General features: G+C 41.8%; 1 protein-coding gene across 3 annotated transcripts in view; it reads left to right on the forward strand.

The window, feature by feature from the left end:
* Nucleotides 1–16,236, forward strand: part of LOC115391326 (UPF0606 protein KIAA1549-like) — a 34,157-nt gene that overhangs the window by 763 nt on the left and 17,158 nt on the right. For all 3 annotated transcript variants that reach the window (XM_030095516.1, XM_030095517.1, XM_030095518.1), the window contains exons 2-5: nt 12,038–14,149; nt 14,260–14,348; nt 15,510–15,669; nt 15,793–15,923. In XM_030095516.1, the coding sequence (XP_029951376.1) occupies nt 12,038–14,149; nt 14,260–14,348; nt 15,510–15,669; nt 15,793–15,923 (2,492 nt within the window). The remainder of the gene's footprint in view (nt 1–12,037; nt 14,150–14,259; nt 14,349–15,509; nt 15,670–15,792; nt 15,924–16,236) is intronic.

Genomic DNA, 16,236 nt, shown 5'->3' on the forward strand with positions numbered 1-16,236 from the left:
AAATCAAAGATGTTGAGTGTATGTTGTGGTTCCTTTTTGCACATTTTCATGAATCCTTGGCACAGTTACACAGAGTCACGTCTGGGAGAGGCCCAGTACCACTGCAGTCCCGTTCATAGGCCACCCAGCAGCTGTGCTGGACTGATGGGGGGTTATTATGCGTCTTGCACAAGGCCAACTTAACCAGCGACCTTTCAGTCGTAAGCTTGCTTTCCTAATCTTTAAGCCACAGTTGCCTTAAGTGTGCCTGTAGTGTGGATGTTTCTGCAGGTTGTACTCTGACATGAATCTTAGATAGTTGGTTGTAGACATAACAGGGACACGCCATATGGTTCATTCAGATTTTCACAAAATGCCTCAGCAGCACAGAGACTGTGGAGTTAAAACAATGTCTAGTGATTAGAGAAAAGAGAAAGGGTTTAAATCCCTCCACCCGATGGGTGTTTCTCCTGAGCTTCTCTTTATTGGTCGTGACATTATCTCACCAGCACCCTAATCAGACTCATTACCCAGTTATAAGAACAGATTTTAAAAAGGAGGGCAAAAACTCATGATATCACAAGGTAATAGGATTATGGACTCAATGCTGTAGTGAAAACAGTTTGCAGGAAATGAGGATTTACAAAGTCTTACACTCATAGTCATCATAGCATCTCCACTTACAGTTTTTGATTGCCAAAGACGCTATAACTGTTTTATATGAAAGTTTCTTCATCACTGTTCACATCAGTCGTGATTACCTTGATGTGTTAAACATAAGGTCCGTGGACCAAAACTGACCTCACAGAGTGTACAATCACTGAAACGTTGTCATGTAAAGAATTTCAGATATGTCAAAGTACAATAGCTTGATTTAACACCTTGTATAAAACACTTCGAGTTGCATGTCCATGCTGAGAGATTGCATTTTCCGTTTTTTTGCTGGTGATTGATAAAGTTATGAGTGGCATCATGAGAAAAGAGTTTAGTGAAGGCAATAGTACTAAATTATTTTTTCATGACAGACACAACTATCATTGTGTCTTTGTGAGCAGATCAGCTTCTGTGTGTGAGTGTTTATACTACATTTCACACCTTTAGAAATCACCAACTAAAGTTTTGAAAACGAAGGTTTCTCTGAATATAGGCTTTTCAAGAGTATACTTGAACTTTGCTCCAAATTAAAGAGAAAACATTTGTTTTTTTTCATTTGGAAGTTTTTATGCTGTCAGTTTAGTGGTGTGATCTCCTCAAAGTCAAATTGCAGCACATCTGGCGCCTGAACTAATGTGAGTTTGACACAGACACACACACATACACACACTCGTGCACACAAACACAGTGTTTCCCTACCATACTTACTTGCTTGTGATTTTCCTTCTGAAGCTTGTTGAGAAGTGTTGATTTTTTTATTTGTTTTGAATAAGCCTGTTTTATGTGGCAGGCCAGTACTTTTTTTTTTTTCTTTTTTTACATTGGTCACATAAAAAGACAACTACAATGGAGGGCCACTCCTTGTAATTTACTTTATTGATTTGTGAGAGAAAAAGTAATTAATTTCAGCCCTGAAATAGTCTTGAATCTCTTTTATTCCGAGTGGCCTTTTCAGTCTTTTTTTTTGTCTTCTTCTTCTTCCCTCCACGTAAACATTGAGTTGGCACAGTCCAATGAAAACGTATCGAGAAGCTAAAGTCTAGGCGATAACATAACATTATGGGGTACATCAAGCCTTTACTACTCATTATTTCTCTTCACTCGATCCAGCCTCTGGCTGTGAGCGCAGCTGCTGTGTGTTGGTTAAACTCGGGGCGGAGGAGATGTTTACTGCTCACACTGTGACTGCGTTGGTCCTTCAAGTTTCGATGCCACGAACATCTCGACAGTAGGTCGTCTTAACGGCTCCCATTAACCTGTAAGCAAAGAAAGCATTGTGGAGATTTCTCATGAGATTTGAGTTCAGGAATATGGATGCTCCACTACAACCTTGTTAGTTCGCTCCACATCCACACCTGCAAGTGATTAGTGTTCCGCCCGGGTGTTACCGCTGTGATCATAACAAGCGAAACACAGTTATGCATAACAGCCGAGCACATGTCTTCGTACAGCTTTAACCACCCTATTGTCTGATGGTATCGATGAGTAGTGTATTTCATAGATGCCCCACATTGCTGCTAAAAAGTCTGCAGACGTCCCCGACAGCCAAACCCTGACCGACTTAACTGATACAAAATCAGTAAAAGCAATAAGCACTTTACCAGGTCTGTCTCTGATCCCCAGAAACAATATTTTTATGGTCTTGTTTGACATGTGCAGATCTAATTCTGACAACCACAGAGTTGGCAGAGCCTCAAGCCCCCCCACCCCGGCCCAAGCAGGTCTCCCCAGGTTGGGAACCACAGAACTTCTCCAACCGCTCAAAGCTGAGTGTGCCTCGAATCACACAAAACCCGTTGTTGGTGTTGCTCACATCACACACGGTACTGAAGTCCAGCTCCGTCTTTATTGATACAATGTAAAATTTATTAGAATGGAGGTTTGACAAGAATCCCCACCATGGGGCTTTTTGAGGAAGCCAAACAGAAGCTTGGTAAAATGCTTAAATTGCTTGGATATTGGAAAATGTAATAAAACGTCAAAACTGAGCAATAACAGTCTGTTGAGCAGGACTAGCAAAAAACAGTCCAATTATTATCACCCACAGCAGTGTGCTCTCGAACTTTTTTCCTTAGGTTTTTCAGACCTAACACGTTTCCATTATGGTATTCAAGATGTAGTCACTTCAAGCATTCATGAAGACGACTGAAAAGTGGAAGAAACATCTTTGAAACTTCAAGCAAGTGCACTTTCTTTAATGACAGGAATTGAGTATAAGATAAATACTAAATACTAAATAATCCAAACCAAATACTTCTGAGTATGTTTTTTAGTGACCAGTTACCCTGATGTCTTTTATAGTTTAACTGCTCAGTTCTTTGTTGGAGGTGCATGTGGGGTTAACACAGAGGCTGTATAAATTATGCCTAATGGCTTTTATTAAGTTCTCGTATCGGTAGTCAGCGTTGGAAAGTGGCAGAAGGTTAGTGTTTGTGCTTTTGAAAAAGTAGTTTCAGTGCATCCCTAATGTTTTAACTCAAACTTATATTTAGGTTCCAATATATTCTTAAAAAGGCTGGAAATGTTGGTTTTACTCCATAGTAAAGAACTAATTAGACATGAGATCAGACCTAAACATTTAATCATGAAACCAATTCGTTTACAAGCAGAATGAGGACTGACTTCTAATGGTTTAATGCTGACAGTGAAATACTTTTTTTGGTCATATAGGACATGGCGATCAGTGGAAAATTATTTCTCCATGTGGGGCATGACTTAGACATTTTTCATCACGGTTTTCTGTTGATTTACCTTCATTCATTAGACTTTTTTGTGTGGTGCCTAAAGGAACTTTATATCTGGCATTGCATAAGCACTTCCAGAAAATGCCCTTGAAGTTCTGGCTCGGTTGCTTCTTTCTCTGCACCACTGTGGCTGGCGAGTTCAGCAGAGCGAGCTGCAGGCCAGCAAGGTCCCGTCTAATTACCAGTGCAGTCCGTTTCCATGTGAAATGTGATCTGTGTGGGATGACAATATGGCCATTCATTATTCATTAGCGCTGGAAGCCAGCGTCAGATCAATGGTAGAACCTATCAAAAGCCAAACACTGGGCACTTTTGCACTCACCAGGCCTGCAGTCTGACCAGCATGATCTATTGGAAAGAGGCCAGTGACAGACCCGGCCCGTCCCAGTATTATCTGGCTCAGTGGAGAGCAGTGGAAGTGGGCTCGCTGGTCAAGGATGGGTCAGTAACAGCGGAGTGACACACATGAGAACAAGCCAAACCACTTCTTGATAGTCATATTGATCTTGGATCAAATATTCTCCAAATTTTCAGACACAAACCTGACAGTCATGGGTTAATTACTGTAGGATTACATAAGGATGCTATGTAAAAAAATGTGGCTATTTATTTGTAGTGATTTTGCTTGTAAGATAACACAAATGATGGTACAATTTGAACAAAGAGGCAAAGTCTGGGTGCTATTTTTGATTGTTGCTTACAGCCTGTGGTCATACAATGCGAGGGGTTGACGGACACCCGTTATCAGAGTTGTGAGGCCTCAGACAGCTAAAAGTTGATGATGAGACAGAAGGCCGCATGAAGGCCAAAATGTGCTGAGCTCAAATCTGTCTGCTCTGGTGAACTGCAGCTGATAATTCATATATTTATCAGAGCAGATGGTGCGGTTCAGCCCGGCCTCTTTTGAGCTTCTCCGGGCTAAACCATTTGGTTTGGGTCCTATAAGCATTACAGGCTTACATGCATCAACAGTAAGCTTTTCACCGAACTCTCTGTGTGTAGCTCCCTTCTTATTTGGAAATTGCTTCCATCCAGCCTCCAAGAGAGCTTAGCCTACCCCAGCAGACAGTGTTTGTTAGCCCAGGACTGGAGGTTTGAGAGTGGCCTGTGCCGGGGGGATGTCGAGACAAAAGTAGAAGAGGGCGCTGAGTGACAGAGTCCTCTGGGCCTCTCCTGTTACAAGTCTTTAGCTTCCTGTCTTTAAAAACAAAAATCAAGGGTCCAGAAAGTGAAGAAGTGTGCCCAGGTTTTGTGCAAAATTTAGTGGTGTTGTCTGTAGGATCTATTTTAAAGTTCAACACGCCTTTGAAACTGTTGCCTCAAGATAGTCGAAGACTTTGAAGTTGTTATGAACTTGCAGCAAACCTTTAAAGTCAGCTCTGCCTTGTAGCTCACAGTACGTTTAGCTCAGACTCCATCACTCTGCTCTCTTTTCTCAGTTGAGCTTTCATAATGCTCCCTCCCATTCCCTCTTCCACCGTTCCTCCCCCTTCCCTTTTCCTAAAAAGTTTCTCCCAAAGGAAACCAAAACAAGGGTTGCATGAATATGTAATGGACATGACCTCAGACGGGTCTTCCTTCTCTTGTTCACTTTTGGCTGAACTTACATGTAAAACTTGTTTATGGTAGATACCGATAATCTCTATTTATGTTATGTTTTTCCATCATTGAACAGTTAGATCATGGAAAAGATCTGGTGTCCGGTTTTATTGGTCTGGATTTGTTCTCTTACGGTTTCATGTCGGATAAATTCAAGTAGCGAGTCCACTGCTTGTATAGTTTTGGAGCAAATTCAGCCGTTATCGGTTCAAAGTTTTCCTTCTCTGAAGAGGGCCGCTTGAGCTTTGGCAGAGACAGATCTAACTGAGCTCCACAGATAAAAACAATCGGATCTTTCCCATCTTAAAAGCTTCCCTGATAAACCAAATGTCAGCACAGCCATATCTTGATTGTTCGACTGCTCTCAGCAAACACAGCTCCTGCCAACTGAGAAGAGCCAGTCACGCAAGGGGGCTCAGCTGAAAACAGAACCATGTGTGGGGTTGTAGTTAGCTAGCATTAATACCCAAAAGACCCTTTCTTCTGTCTCTTCTTTATTTTTTTCTAAAGTACAGTGCCATTAAACTACTTTCTTTATTCTTTCCAATAAGGCGTCTGGCAAACATAGGAAATGATATCATTATAGGGCTGTGTAATTGGTTTCTCAGGTTTCTACACTCACATAGGAATCCAAGTCTGCCTGTGTGCGTTACACAATTCATCTCTGTGAGTGCGTCTATGTTTGGCTGCTTACCTATTATATTGTATTTGTCTGTTTGAGAAATTTAAGAATAAAAATAGAATGCACCAATCCCACTTTTTTAAAGGGCAAGTACGAGTACCCTTCAGCTTCTTGCAGACAGAGTATTGATACAAGTATTAAATGCCATAATGACTAATTGTTACTTTCTATGCAAACGATATGCAAAGGCTATGCATTGCCCTGAACCACCTCTGCACAACCTCTATGTCGATGATATGAGTGCCTCTAATATAACAGAATCTCCATACCACTGACATTGCTCGTGTTCTCTTGCCTGCCTGCTGCCGCCGTTGCTGACGGGTTACGTCGGGCAGTACTCGCCTCGTTGTCTCGAGGATCTTGTACGGATACATGCAGCATCAGACCTGATACCCAATGCTGGTGTCGGTGTCAGTGGATCCCTAGAAGTGAAACTCAGCTGTATCTCACACGCCTATGTGTTGAGTCTCTCTTGTTCTTGTGTAGCTTGTTTGAACTGGAAAACACAGAACTTCTTTTAACTTGGATATACTTTCTATTCCACTCGAAAAATGAGTGCACGTCCTCTTTTCACCAGTCAGATAACAGCGGGGCTTCTTGAAAGAAGAGGGAGAGACATTTCTCGTCTGTCTGCATCGTCTTCAGATGCCCTTGCCAGTGTGACTGTTTTGTCTGTTAACTCCCACATGCCTAAATATTTAACTGTGTTAAAGTATGCTGATTCACTTTTGCGGAGTGCGTTGCTGGTCTTGTTTCTTTGGGTGAGCAGAGACTTGAAATATTTCCAGTATTTTAGTTCCAGACATCAGCAAATGGCTTTCTACAGTCAGACATGATCAGACTGTTTAGGCCTTGGGATCTTTGCCCGTTGAGATGAGGGTAAAAAAATCACATATTAACTTTTTTTTTCACAGCATTAAGCCAGACTGGGCCTTTTGTGTGTGGAGTTTACATGTTCTTATGTGTGGGGTAACTCCAGTTTCCTCCAACAGTTCAAAACTATGTTTGAGTTTAATTTAACCGCAATTTTACAATTTAAATGCAGTTAAATGAGTGATTTATAGACCTCTGTAAAATCTGTTAGATAAGATTTGTAGAAATTGTTACCCATCTCATTTCCCCCAATTTTCTCAGTTTTTAAATGATTGTACTGACTTGTTTTAGTACCAAAAGTGTGTCTGAAAACATTATTCCACAGTCCTGCGCAAGGTTTCAAGCATACATACGTTCGTCACGTATACATTCATGTCTAAAAGCACAGCAGTATGAATAAGTAATAAAGATGCGAGCACTACAGTACATAAAGAGATCGCACTAACAGGAAGCATGCACATAAACAAAGGTCCTATATTTATAACTAACCTCACTGAAAGGAAAACTTCTATTTAAAGAATCTATTCAAGTAAAATACACTGAGACAAATAGGCTGCCAATATTTATACCAGGTGAAAAGAGATTTGAGCTGGCTTAAATTTCCTGCTTCATGGGAACCGTGTAGAGCTATTTCTGAACTATCAGACTCACATATAGGTTAGTCAGAAGCCTTGATGACTCGGTATATGATCCCACAAGGTTTTAATATTCATGCTGGAATTGTGCTATTTCAGTTGCCTGAAGTTGTGTCTTCCTTCAGCAGAGTTTCTTTGGTCTGTTATAGTTCTATTCTTTTTTTTTTTATTCAATTGTCAGGATTTCAGATCAACCACCAGCAATAATAATCCGTCTCTTGTCAGAATCCTTTTTATGTGATTGCTGGCAGTGATTCAAGCCTGGAACCGGATGTATGAAAGGAGGCAGAATAAATCAACAATCCCACAAAAAGAGCGTTGTTGTTTTTTTTTTTTTCCGTCATCTGCTTCAGTATAGACAAACAGCAACAAGGCTGTCCTCCTTTAATGCTAATTACTGCTGTGCATCCTGCGACTGATCATTGAGAGAATAGAATAACTAATCATTTAGAGAGTGAAGAACTGGATTCTGGGTTTGGTAGAGCGAGTGCTGTAAAGCAATCAAATGCAAATTTGTTTAAGTGTGCGACATGCGCGAGGCAGCTATCCGTGAGGCTAAACCCTCTTCGAGGAGACAAGCTGAATCCTGATGAACAGAAATGGAAAAGTGCTAATTAGGGATTTGTAATGGATAAATGTAAATTGGACTGAATTAATTTGACATTAGGGCTGCACGGTGGTGTTGTCTTCAGCTTCACGGAGAGAGTTTTGCTTCGCTGAGTTTTGAATGTTTTATCTGTATTTAGTAACTTTAGAGAAAAGCCACTACAGAAAAGGTGACAAACTGAAAATGAGAAGGAGAAGAGCCGAGGCAGACATCATTTACACAAGCTGTAGAGGTGACATTTATGCTCTCGCGACCTGATATTTGAAGGTGTCCACCTGTGTGGGTCTCGCTGCTTTAATTTCACAGACAGGCCTGACAATGAGTGGCCAGCCGAGTGTGACACACTCGTGTTTCACGAAACAGGTGGCAGCGCAGCCTTATCTTCGCCGCCTTTGTCAGTTTCTCCCTACTGTAATGTCAGCTTGGAATTCACACTGCTCTCACTTGATCTGTGGCTGGCTGCTGTCTGTCGCACCGCCGCTGCCGGAGATCAGCTTAACCGGTAACTGACTCATCCATCTCTGACAACTGTTTGTTTTCATTGCATTTAAATAACATAGTATTTTAGTATAATGCATTGTTTTTGCATTTTTATTTTGGCAGAATTTCATATTTACTTGGCAACATTTTGAAAATGATGTCCACTTACATGGAAATGACAGAAATGCTGAAAACGTAATGCTGCTTTCACACAGGGCTACTAGTGGCTTGTAGTAGGACTGGGTTAATAAAATCAATTTAATCGATATTGCTTTGAATGGCCCCATATTGATTCATAAATTCCTAAAATCGATCTTTTCATACATTTTTTTCTGCTGTGTGTAAAGCAGCCTGAAGTTTAAAGCCAAGTCGCCTCGTGTGACCGGCCAGTGATGCTGTACAGTAACAGCAGATCTCGCCACGAGGTGAGGAGCATTGTTAATGTTCAACATCATGGCAGGAGGACTGAAGATGCCACCAACAAAATTAATCGAGTCATGTTCAATAAAAAAATGACATGGTTAATGATGCTGCTTTGGGCTCAATTCTTAATTCTTAATGTAAATGTTAATATTTTTAGTAATGCACCAAGTTCCAGGTAGTTTCTACTATTTGGAGCATCGGTTCTCTGAGAATCTCTTCCAAATTAAAGTAAAATTGATAGTGTGCCTGCAAAATGTTTGTTTTCGTAATGAAACCACATGCACATGCGGAGAGAACAGAATGCTGTAAACACCAACAATGCAATACGTGGACATTTGTATGATCAGATGGCGACGCTGGGTTGCTTTCATGGGTGACTTTCAAAACTTCGAAGTCCCAGGAGAATATGGACTTTGAGTCATGACACTGTGGAAGCTGCCATGTTTGTTATTGTCCATCTAACCGCGCGTGTGCAGACAAACTGTTTACTATGGCAGCAGTGTGCAGGAGCAGCGTTTCAGAGAGGTTTTCTGCTCTCTATATGGAGCTGGAGCAGTTCCAACTTTCAAAAAGTTTTGTTACATTTTCAGTGACTCTGAGCATCCTTGTCATGTAAACAGACACTCAAACATCAATGAAAGACATCCGTTTTTCACTTGAAAACATTGCCCATGCAGCGGGATGATTCATTTGTTTGCATCGTTGCCTGTCACTCTGGATTCGAAATTCCAAATTATGCAGTTTACATGTCCTACTTTTTCCTTGATTAGTTTTCTTCTGTTTACTCCAACTTTCCCCCCTTGCAGAGACATGTTTGATCTGCTGATTTGGTGTTTCTTAAAGGTAGATGTCATTATATTTGTAGGTGATTGTATATCTTTGTCTTTTTTCCTTGGAAGAGCTGGCATGCTTCTATAGAAGATTGATGAATGAGTTGATGGAGGCTGACATGAAACTTCCCTATAGATTCTCAGCACTGTACTGCAATGTGAAAAAGAGCATCTCACAGTATATATCATCTGTCTGCTTTCCTTCTTATTATTGTAAAATACCAACTATCGCCATCAACGTTATCATTACGTTTATTAGTGTTTTAAACCTGCTAATAATGGTCTCCATTTAAATGAGCTCATTCGTTCATGCATGTCTAATGAGATGGTTTGTCACTGTCGGGGTGTGTTGAGATGAGGTGACATTTTGGGGTCATGGCCAACAGTGTGACCTCAAACATCAGCACACTCGACCCACAAGCCCGCTGTCCCACAAAGCCTGATTGTGCTGGTTTATGGATCTGTGGCATTTTAAAAGCACGCTTGTTTACAGTTGATGAGTGTCTGCTGATTAGACAGTTATAGTGAACAGGCAGCCACATGATGTACATACTCACCGCTCACCATCCTGTTTTAAACCACCCGGCGTGGGAGTTTAATCACACTCACCGCAGAATCACACGTACCTCTAAAAGCTTTGATAGCAGAAAGTGGCTTTTGATTTTTTTTTTTTTTTTTATTCCAGCTTGTATTCCCACTTTTTTTCTTATTTTTCTCTCTTTTTAATGCTTGCATAGATAAATGTGTGTGTGCATCTGCCCAGCTGTGTGCTCTATCCCTCTGGGTTCAGACACTTGGCACAGGAGGTGAGGAGCTGTGTGGCAGTTTGGAGAATGTGCAACACAGACGAGGCTTCAGAGAAGAAAGATTTGGCTTCGCCTTTCCGAGTCCCTTCCAGCAGGCACAGTTCTAGTCGCATGTTGTCTTGATTAAGGTACCGGTGTAGGGTATAATTAAGTTGGGAGTTTTCTCCTGAGCCAAGCCAGAGGCTGTCTGCTTGTATGAAGCGATGCAGTAAATTGGAGATGATGTTCCAGAAGAATATATTTTTTTTCTGTCGATGGCTTTTGTAAGTGATTTGTTCTCTGTTGCCAGTGTTAAAAATAGATGTTCCCCTCAGCTGATTGTGTGGCTGTTTTCAAGAGTGCATGATTCTGCAGGGCTTCTTCAAGCTATAAAGAACAACAGCCGAACCAGCTGCTGCTGAGTCACTATGTGGAGGCTGTTGGTGGCTGGCTTCTGGTAATAAAAGTAATGGTGCCTCTAAAATTGTGTTTTTCTCAAGACCCGCTTTCAAGGACAAATTGAAGGCATGAGGTCTGAGCCTCATATATCATAGTTTTTTTTTCTTTCCTATATGCAGACATAAGCCCTGTAGGGTTTGTGGATGTCTCTCACCAAGAAGGTAACATCTATAAGTGGTTTGGCTCCCTCCATTTGCCTTTTAGGCCCCAATTACATTTACATTTAAAGTTAGAAACGCATCGTGTTTGCATTTGTGTTTCACAAAAGTTTCACGTGACCACCGCAACTTTTTGAAAATGCTGTTTGTTTACATGGAAATAGCAGAAATGCTGAAAACATTGTAGTTGGCATTGAGGGTCTGTAGCGGGTGATGTTAGTTTTTGTAATGAAATCACACACCCCTGCCAGTAGAGAACAATATGCTGTGAACATTGACTATGATGAGTAGACTGACATTGGTCTGGGTAGACAACCAAGCTGGATTTTTATGCAGACCAAGTATCACAAAAAAAAACACTAGTTTGGTTTCCACATGTTTTGTTTTGGGCTCCTGGGCTCCAAATCCCAGTTTTAGTTGAACCTCACCGAGTTTCAGTCAGAGACACGTGTGTGTGTGGCTCAGTGACCGGTAGTCTGCCTCACAGGTATGTGAGAGGGTGATGTGGGCAGGCGATGAACGTGAATGTGATCAAATACACTAAACATCTGCATCTGGGATACACAGACAAGTGATTACACATTTAATGCATACCCACAAAGCAGAATTCATATTTTCAGCTACTTAATCTTGATTTTGTCTCCTAAAAATGTCTAAATTAAAACATATTGGTTGTCTGAAAACAAAAATCATTCTTGTAGGATAGTTAAGATACACATTAAAGCGTTTAAATAGATCAGTTCAATGGAGCTTTGTAAAACTTTTAAAACGTCTGTTTCCATGACTTATTTATCAACATTTTCAGCTCATGTTGCCTTTTTGAAACATGCAGACTCTCACCAGTACATCTAATCAAGGCACTTCCCAAAATAAAACATGCATACTATGTTATGCAATATGAAAAGAAAGGCCTTTCGCTCTGGCATTACGTTCAAACAGCATTGCATAACCAGCGTTTGCCATTTCTACTTTAAGACATTTCTAATATCTCACCGAAGGGTTTTAATACTCTGTGTACGAATTGTAGTTTTATCCTCAATTGTTTGAAATCGTGTTATTCGTCACCTCCTGATTAGGTATCATCAGGTTTCTATTCAACACTAAATTGAAGCACTCTGTTCCTTTACAGATGAGCGTCTGCACAATTCAACACACCAGCCCACTGGATTTTTTGGAGATAATCCAAGTCCCACAGGGTCTTCACCATCAGCCTTACCAGACTCGCATTATACTGCCTTTGAGAGCCCCGACTCACCTGGTCCTCTGCCATCTGCTCCACGGCCGGGCTATGAAGCTACAACGGACGCCATGCCTTTTCATTGGGGGAACATTAAGGATAAAAAATCCAAATCTACAATTCCAAAGCATTTCCTTGCAGAGGAGCCACAAACTCTGACAGCTCCATCATTAAACCCATTAAGAGCTCAACAATTAGAGGCTCCAGTGAAACTCTCAGCAGACGAGAAGATGGCCTGGAAAGGTTTCAGCCGTCAGTCGTCGCCTCACTCTCTAACTCCTACAAGATCCCCGCTACAGGCTCTGTCGATATCTACAAGTCCCCCAGCTATTGCACAATCAACACCTCAATTTGGTCGCACTTCTGAAGAAACTGGAGCTTTAGGGAAGCAGCAGGGTGAAGAATCAAAGCAAACACTGACAATCATGACCTCAAAACCTGATCAGCCTCCCAAACTTGGTTTTACACATTTGTTGGCAGATGAATCTTATAGTGAAACTGTGAACCAGTTCATCCCAAGCAGTGGTCCTTTGGAGGAGAACAAGTCTCCAAATGACATAAATATACTACCTAACCCAGATGCAGTACTGTCTCCTGGGTACCACGTGCCTTTCATTGCCCCTCACCCTACATCGCCTTCACCTGCACCCACAGAGCTCCCTCTGGAGGACTTTTACCCCACCAACACCATGGACATTGACTGGGGTTCTGGGGACTACTTGGAGACAATGTCTTTCTTCGATTCTGATCGAGATGACTACTCTCTGGTCACCAAGGTGCCCTCTGACCCGTATGATCTGGAGGACTACACAGAAACCTATGACACATCTTTCCCTGCCAGAGTGGGAATATCTCCTTCGTCATTACAGCCGTCTCCCAGCCTTACAACGTCGTACAGCGCCGTGGCTCCACTCAAATCTGTCCAACCACCCTCTATTTCCAGCACGGCTCACTTTTCTCTGGAACCCTCTTCGGTGGCTAACAGTGAGCTGGTTGATATGTCCGATGTTGATTGGGCTGATACTTTTACAATTCAACCAACGGATGTCCTCCTGCCTGACATGAACAGCTTGGAGTATTACACCACTCAGCTGTCCAAGGACAACAACAGTTCAGAAACCGGTGCCGAACACAGAGGGAATGTCACGGTGGTGGCCATCGACACTACAGACGTCCCTCCCACCAGCTTCAGCAATGACCCTAAGCAGACAGAGGAGGAGTCGTCTGGTTATCTGTCTGGATTTGAGCCTGATGATGAATTAACTACAGTCGGAACCACGCAGGAGAGCCCTAAGTTGACAAATTCCACTGATCTCTTCTTGGATCCTTCCATAGTTCCAACCCACTTTCTGGATTCGTCTTCTTCCGTCTGGGACAAGACAGTTCCCATCACGGAGTGGTCATTCACTGCTGGCCCGAACCGTACTGCATCAACAGAAGCGGTCCACGCCAGTACAACACCTCTGCTGCCAGACGATTTAATGCCCTCCTCCTCTCTGACAGACGTCCACTGGTTTGTTACAGAGTCGATTCCCAAAAGTACCACACACAGCACTACTGTCTTAACCTCAGCTATCGCCTTCTCTTCTGTTTTCACTGAACCTGCTGCCAACAGCACTGCTGGTACAACAGAATTAACTTTTCATGACTCTCCTTATACAACGGAGCAGTCTCTCACTATAACTCCAGTTTCGACTGAATCCACGTCTCAGAATGTGACTGTGGTCCCCCCGTTTATTTTGAGCGATCAGGGGGTGACTGAAGATGGAGTTGACAACCCAGCCACAACGACCTTGATTGCGGCGAGCAGTGAAGTTAACACGCTCGCTGGTACAACTGCCACCACTACTTCTCATCAAGCCACAACAGGAGTGACTGCCACCACCGAGGCCTCAGCGACTCACGACGTGACCTCCACCACCCGTGGAAAGACGACAACCACAGCTACAACCGCAAGACAGTACCTCTGCAACCTTGACAGGCCTGCTTATTTAGTCAAAATTGGTAAGTTCGACCTTAAATTTTAATTTTCTGTTGTAGGCGTCTTTAAAAAGAAGTATTTGAAATTCATGTGAGAATATTGTAAAATGCTCAATTTCTTATTTCTCTTACAGGTTTTCCATCCGGGGCCACTATCGGACACGCCAAGACTCAAATCAGAGACATACTGAAAGGAGAATTCAACAAGTCAGTGGAGCTGCAGGTAGGAGATACTCCTTAATATCAATATGAGGGACTTCAGCGAGTTAACAATGGTTCACAATGCTGCGAAAAATATATTTTTGTGTGACTGAGTGGACTTTGATATTAAAGCTTTCATATTCAAAATGTGTGCACATTTTACAAAACATAGATCATCTGTCCTGGAATATGATCGAGGATTGTAACTAGTTCTGTTTTCTCCATAAATGTTTGAATCTGACAATATGCTTGATTGTGAATTTGTTATTCTTTGAATATCAGATGGTTTTTAACAACAACTTGGAAAGATTCTCATAAAAAAATAATATTATATGGGTTTTGTGATGGTAAAACAAGGGAAAAACTTTCATATGAAGCTGAATTTGTTGGGTTATTAAAAAAAAAAGACATTATTCATACAAGTATTGATAACTTTACTTCTTCATAAAAATTTACATAAATAGAATGTTACATGTTTTGAACATTGAGGAAAAAATGGCTCTCACTTTGAAAAAACAAAGTGACTTCTGTGCTTACATTTTATGATATTAAACTTGTTTTCAATGGCTAAAAGTCATGATTGTTAAAAATCCCAAATGTCTGAAAAGTTTGAGACTGCTTCTTATCATTATTATTATTATCATGATATTCCTGACTTTTTGATGTTATAATATGACTAAAGGAACTTAAGTCTTATCGTGGTGGTACCAAACATAAGGTCAATGGGCCAGAACTAACCCTTCCCATCAAATCGCCAAGCAGATTGTCAGTATGTTAAAAAAAAAAAAAGATTTTTTTTGACGAATTTGTCAATTTGTTCTAAAATGTTAAATGCAATGAGTTGTGTGAAAATTATTCAAGATTAGGATCTGTTTTTAACATTTTTAGAAGTACAAATGAAGGTTTCTGGTAGTGTGTGCCTCTGAGTGAGTGTGTTTGCGTTACATTTACTGCCTTTTACAGTAGCTAGTCGTAGCAGCAGCAGATCGAAGACAACATAAAGGCCAGACGGCTCTCTGAGTTCTTATCTGTGCTTCTGTAATCACATCAAAGGAGCAGCCACAACAGGATCCACACTGACCTTTCAGAAACATCAACAGCTTATTTAACAAAAGTCACTAAAAGAACATTGAACTAGTGACTCCAATGAGTCACTTTTCTTTTCTTCCTTTTTTTCATGCAGGTTGTGGATCCCCCTCCAAAGTTTGTCTTCAGAGCGGTTTCTGGTCCGGTGGTGTACACCGCCGTATCTGTCATCAACGCCCTGCGCCGCTCTGGGCGCCGCTTCTTGTCCGTGTCTCCCAACTGGGCGATACCAGACCGTAAATATCAGGTTCACACAGGTAATGAATCTTTCATCAAGCCCACTTTCAGTGCTACCGGATCGCTCCGCTGGACGATTTTCCTCAGGAGCTTTTTCGTTTCTGACCTTACTTTGTAATTTTCTGCGTCCCGGCTGTGTGCAGTGCTGCAGTTTGTCCCCGGCCACGTCGACGTGCGGTTCTGTAACTTCAGCGAGGGCATTGAGAAAGGCTTGACCCTGGCCTTTGCGGAGGTGCGCCGGCGCTCAAAGGAGTCGACCAACTTCACCGTACATGTGAGTGCGCCGTCCCCGGCCCGCAGGATTTGATACTTTTACCCTCGCATTTAAAGGACTTCATGCTCCAGTTGTGGAGCATTAAAGAAGCTTAGTGTTTGTTAATAAAGAGCTTATTTCACTATATGGTTTGTCGGCTTTCACAGGATTTTGTGTAATCCTATTAGACTGATGCCTGTATTATAGATGTTTAGAAGGAATAAATGTAAGAATTGAAGACAGCATTTCTTTGCGACTTGAGGTGAACTGAGATCGTCACCTCTCATTCTGTCTCCTGCTTCCTCCTGCATTGAAGCATCACCGACAAGCAGAT

Source organism: Salarias fasciatus, chromosome 7 (genome assembly GCF_902148845.1).
Source record: "Salarias fasciatus chromosome 7, fSalaFa1.1, whole genome shotgun sequence".
NCBI lineage: Eukaryota > Metazoa > Chordata > Actinopteri > Blenniiformes > Blenniidae > Salarias > Salarias fasciatus.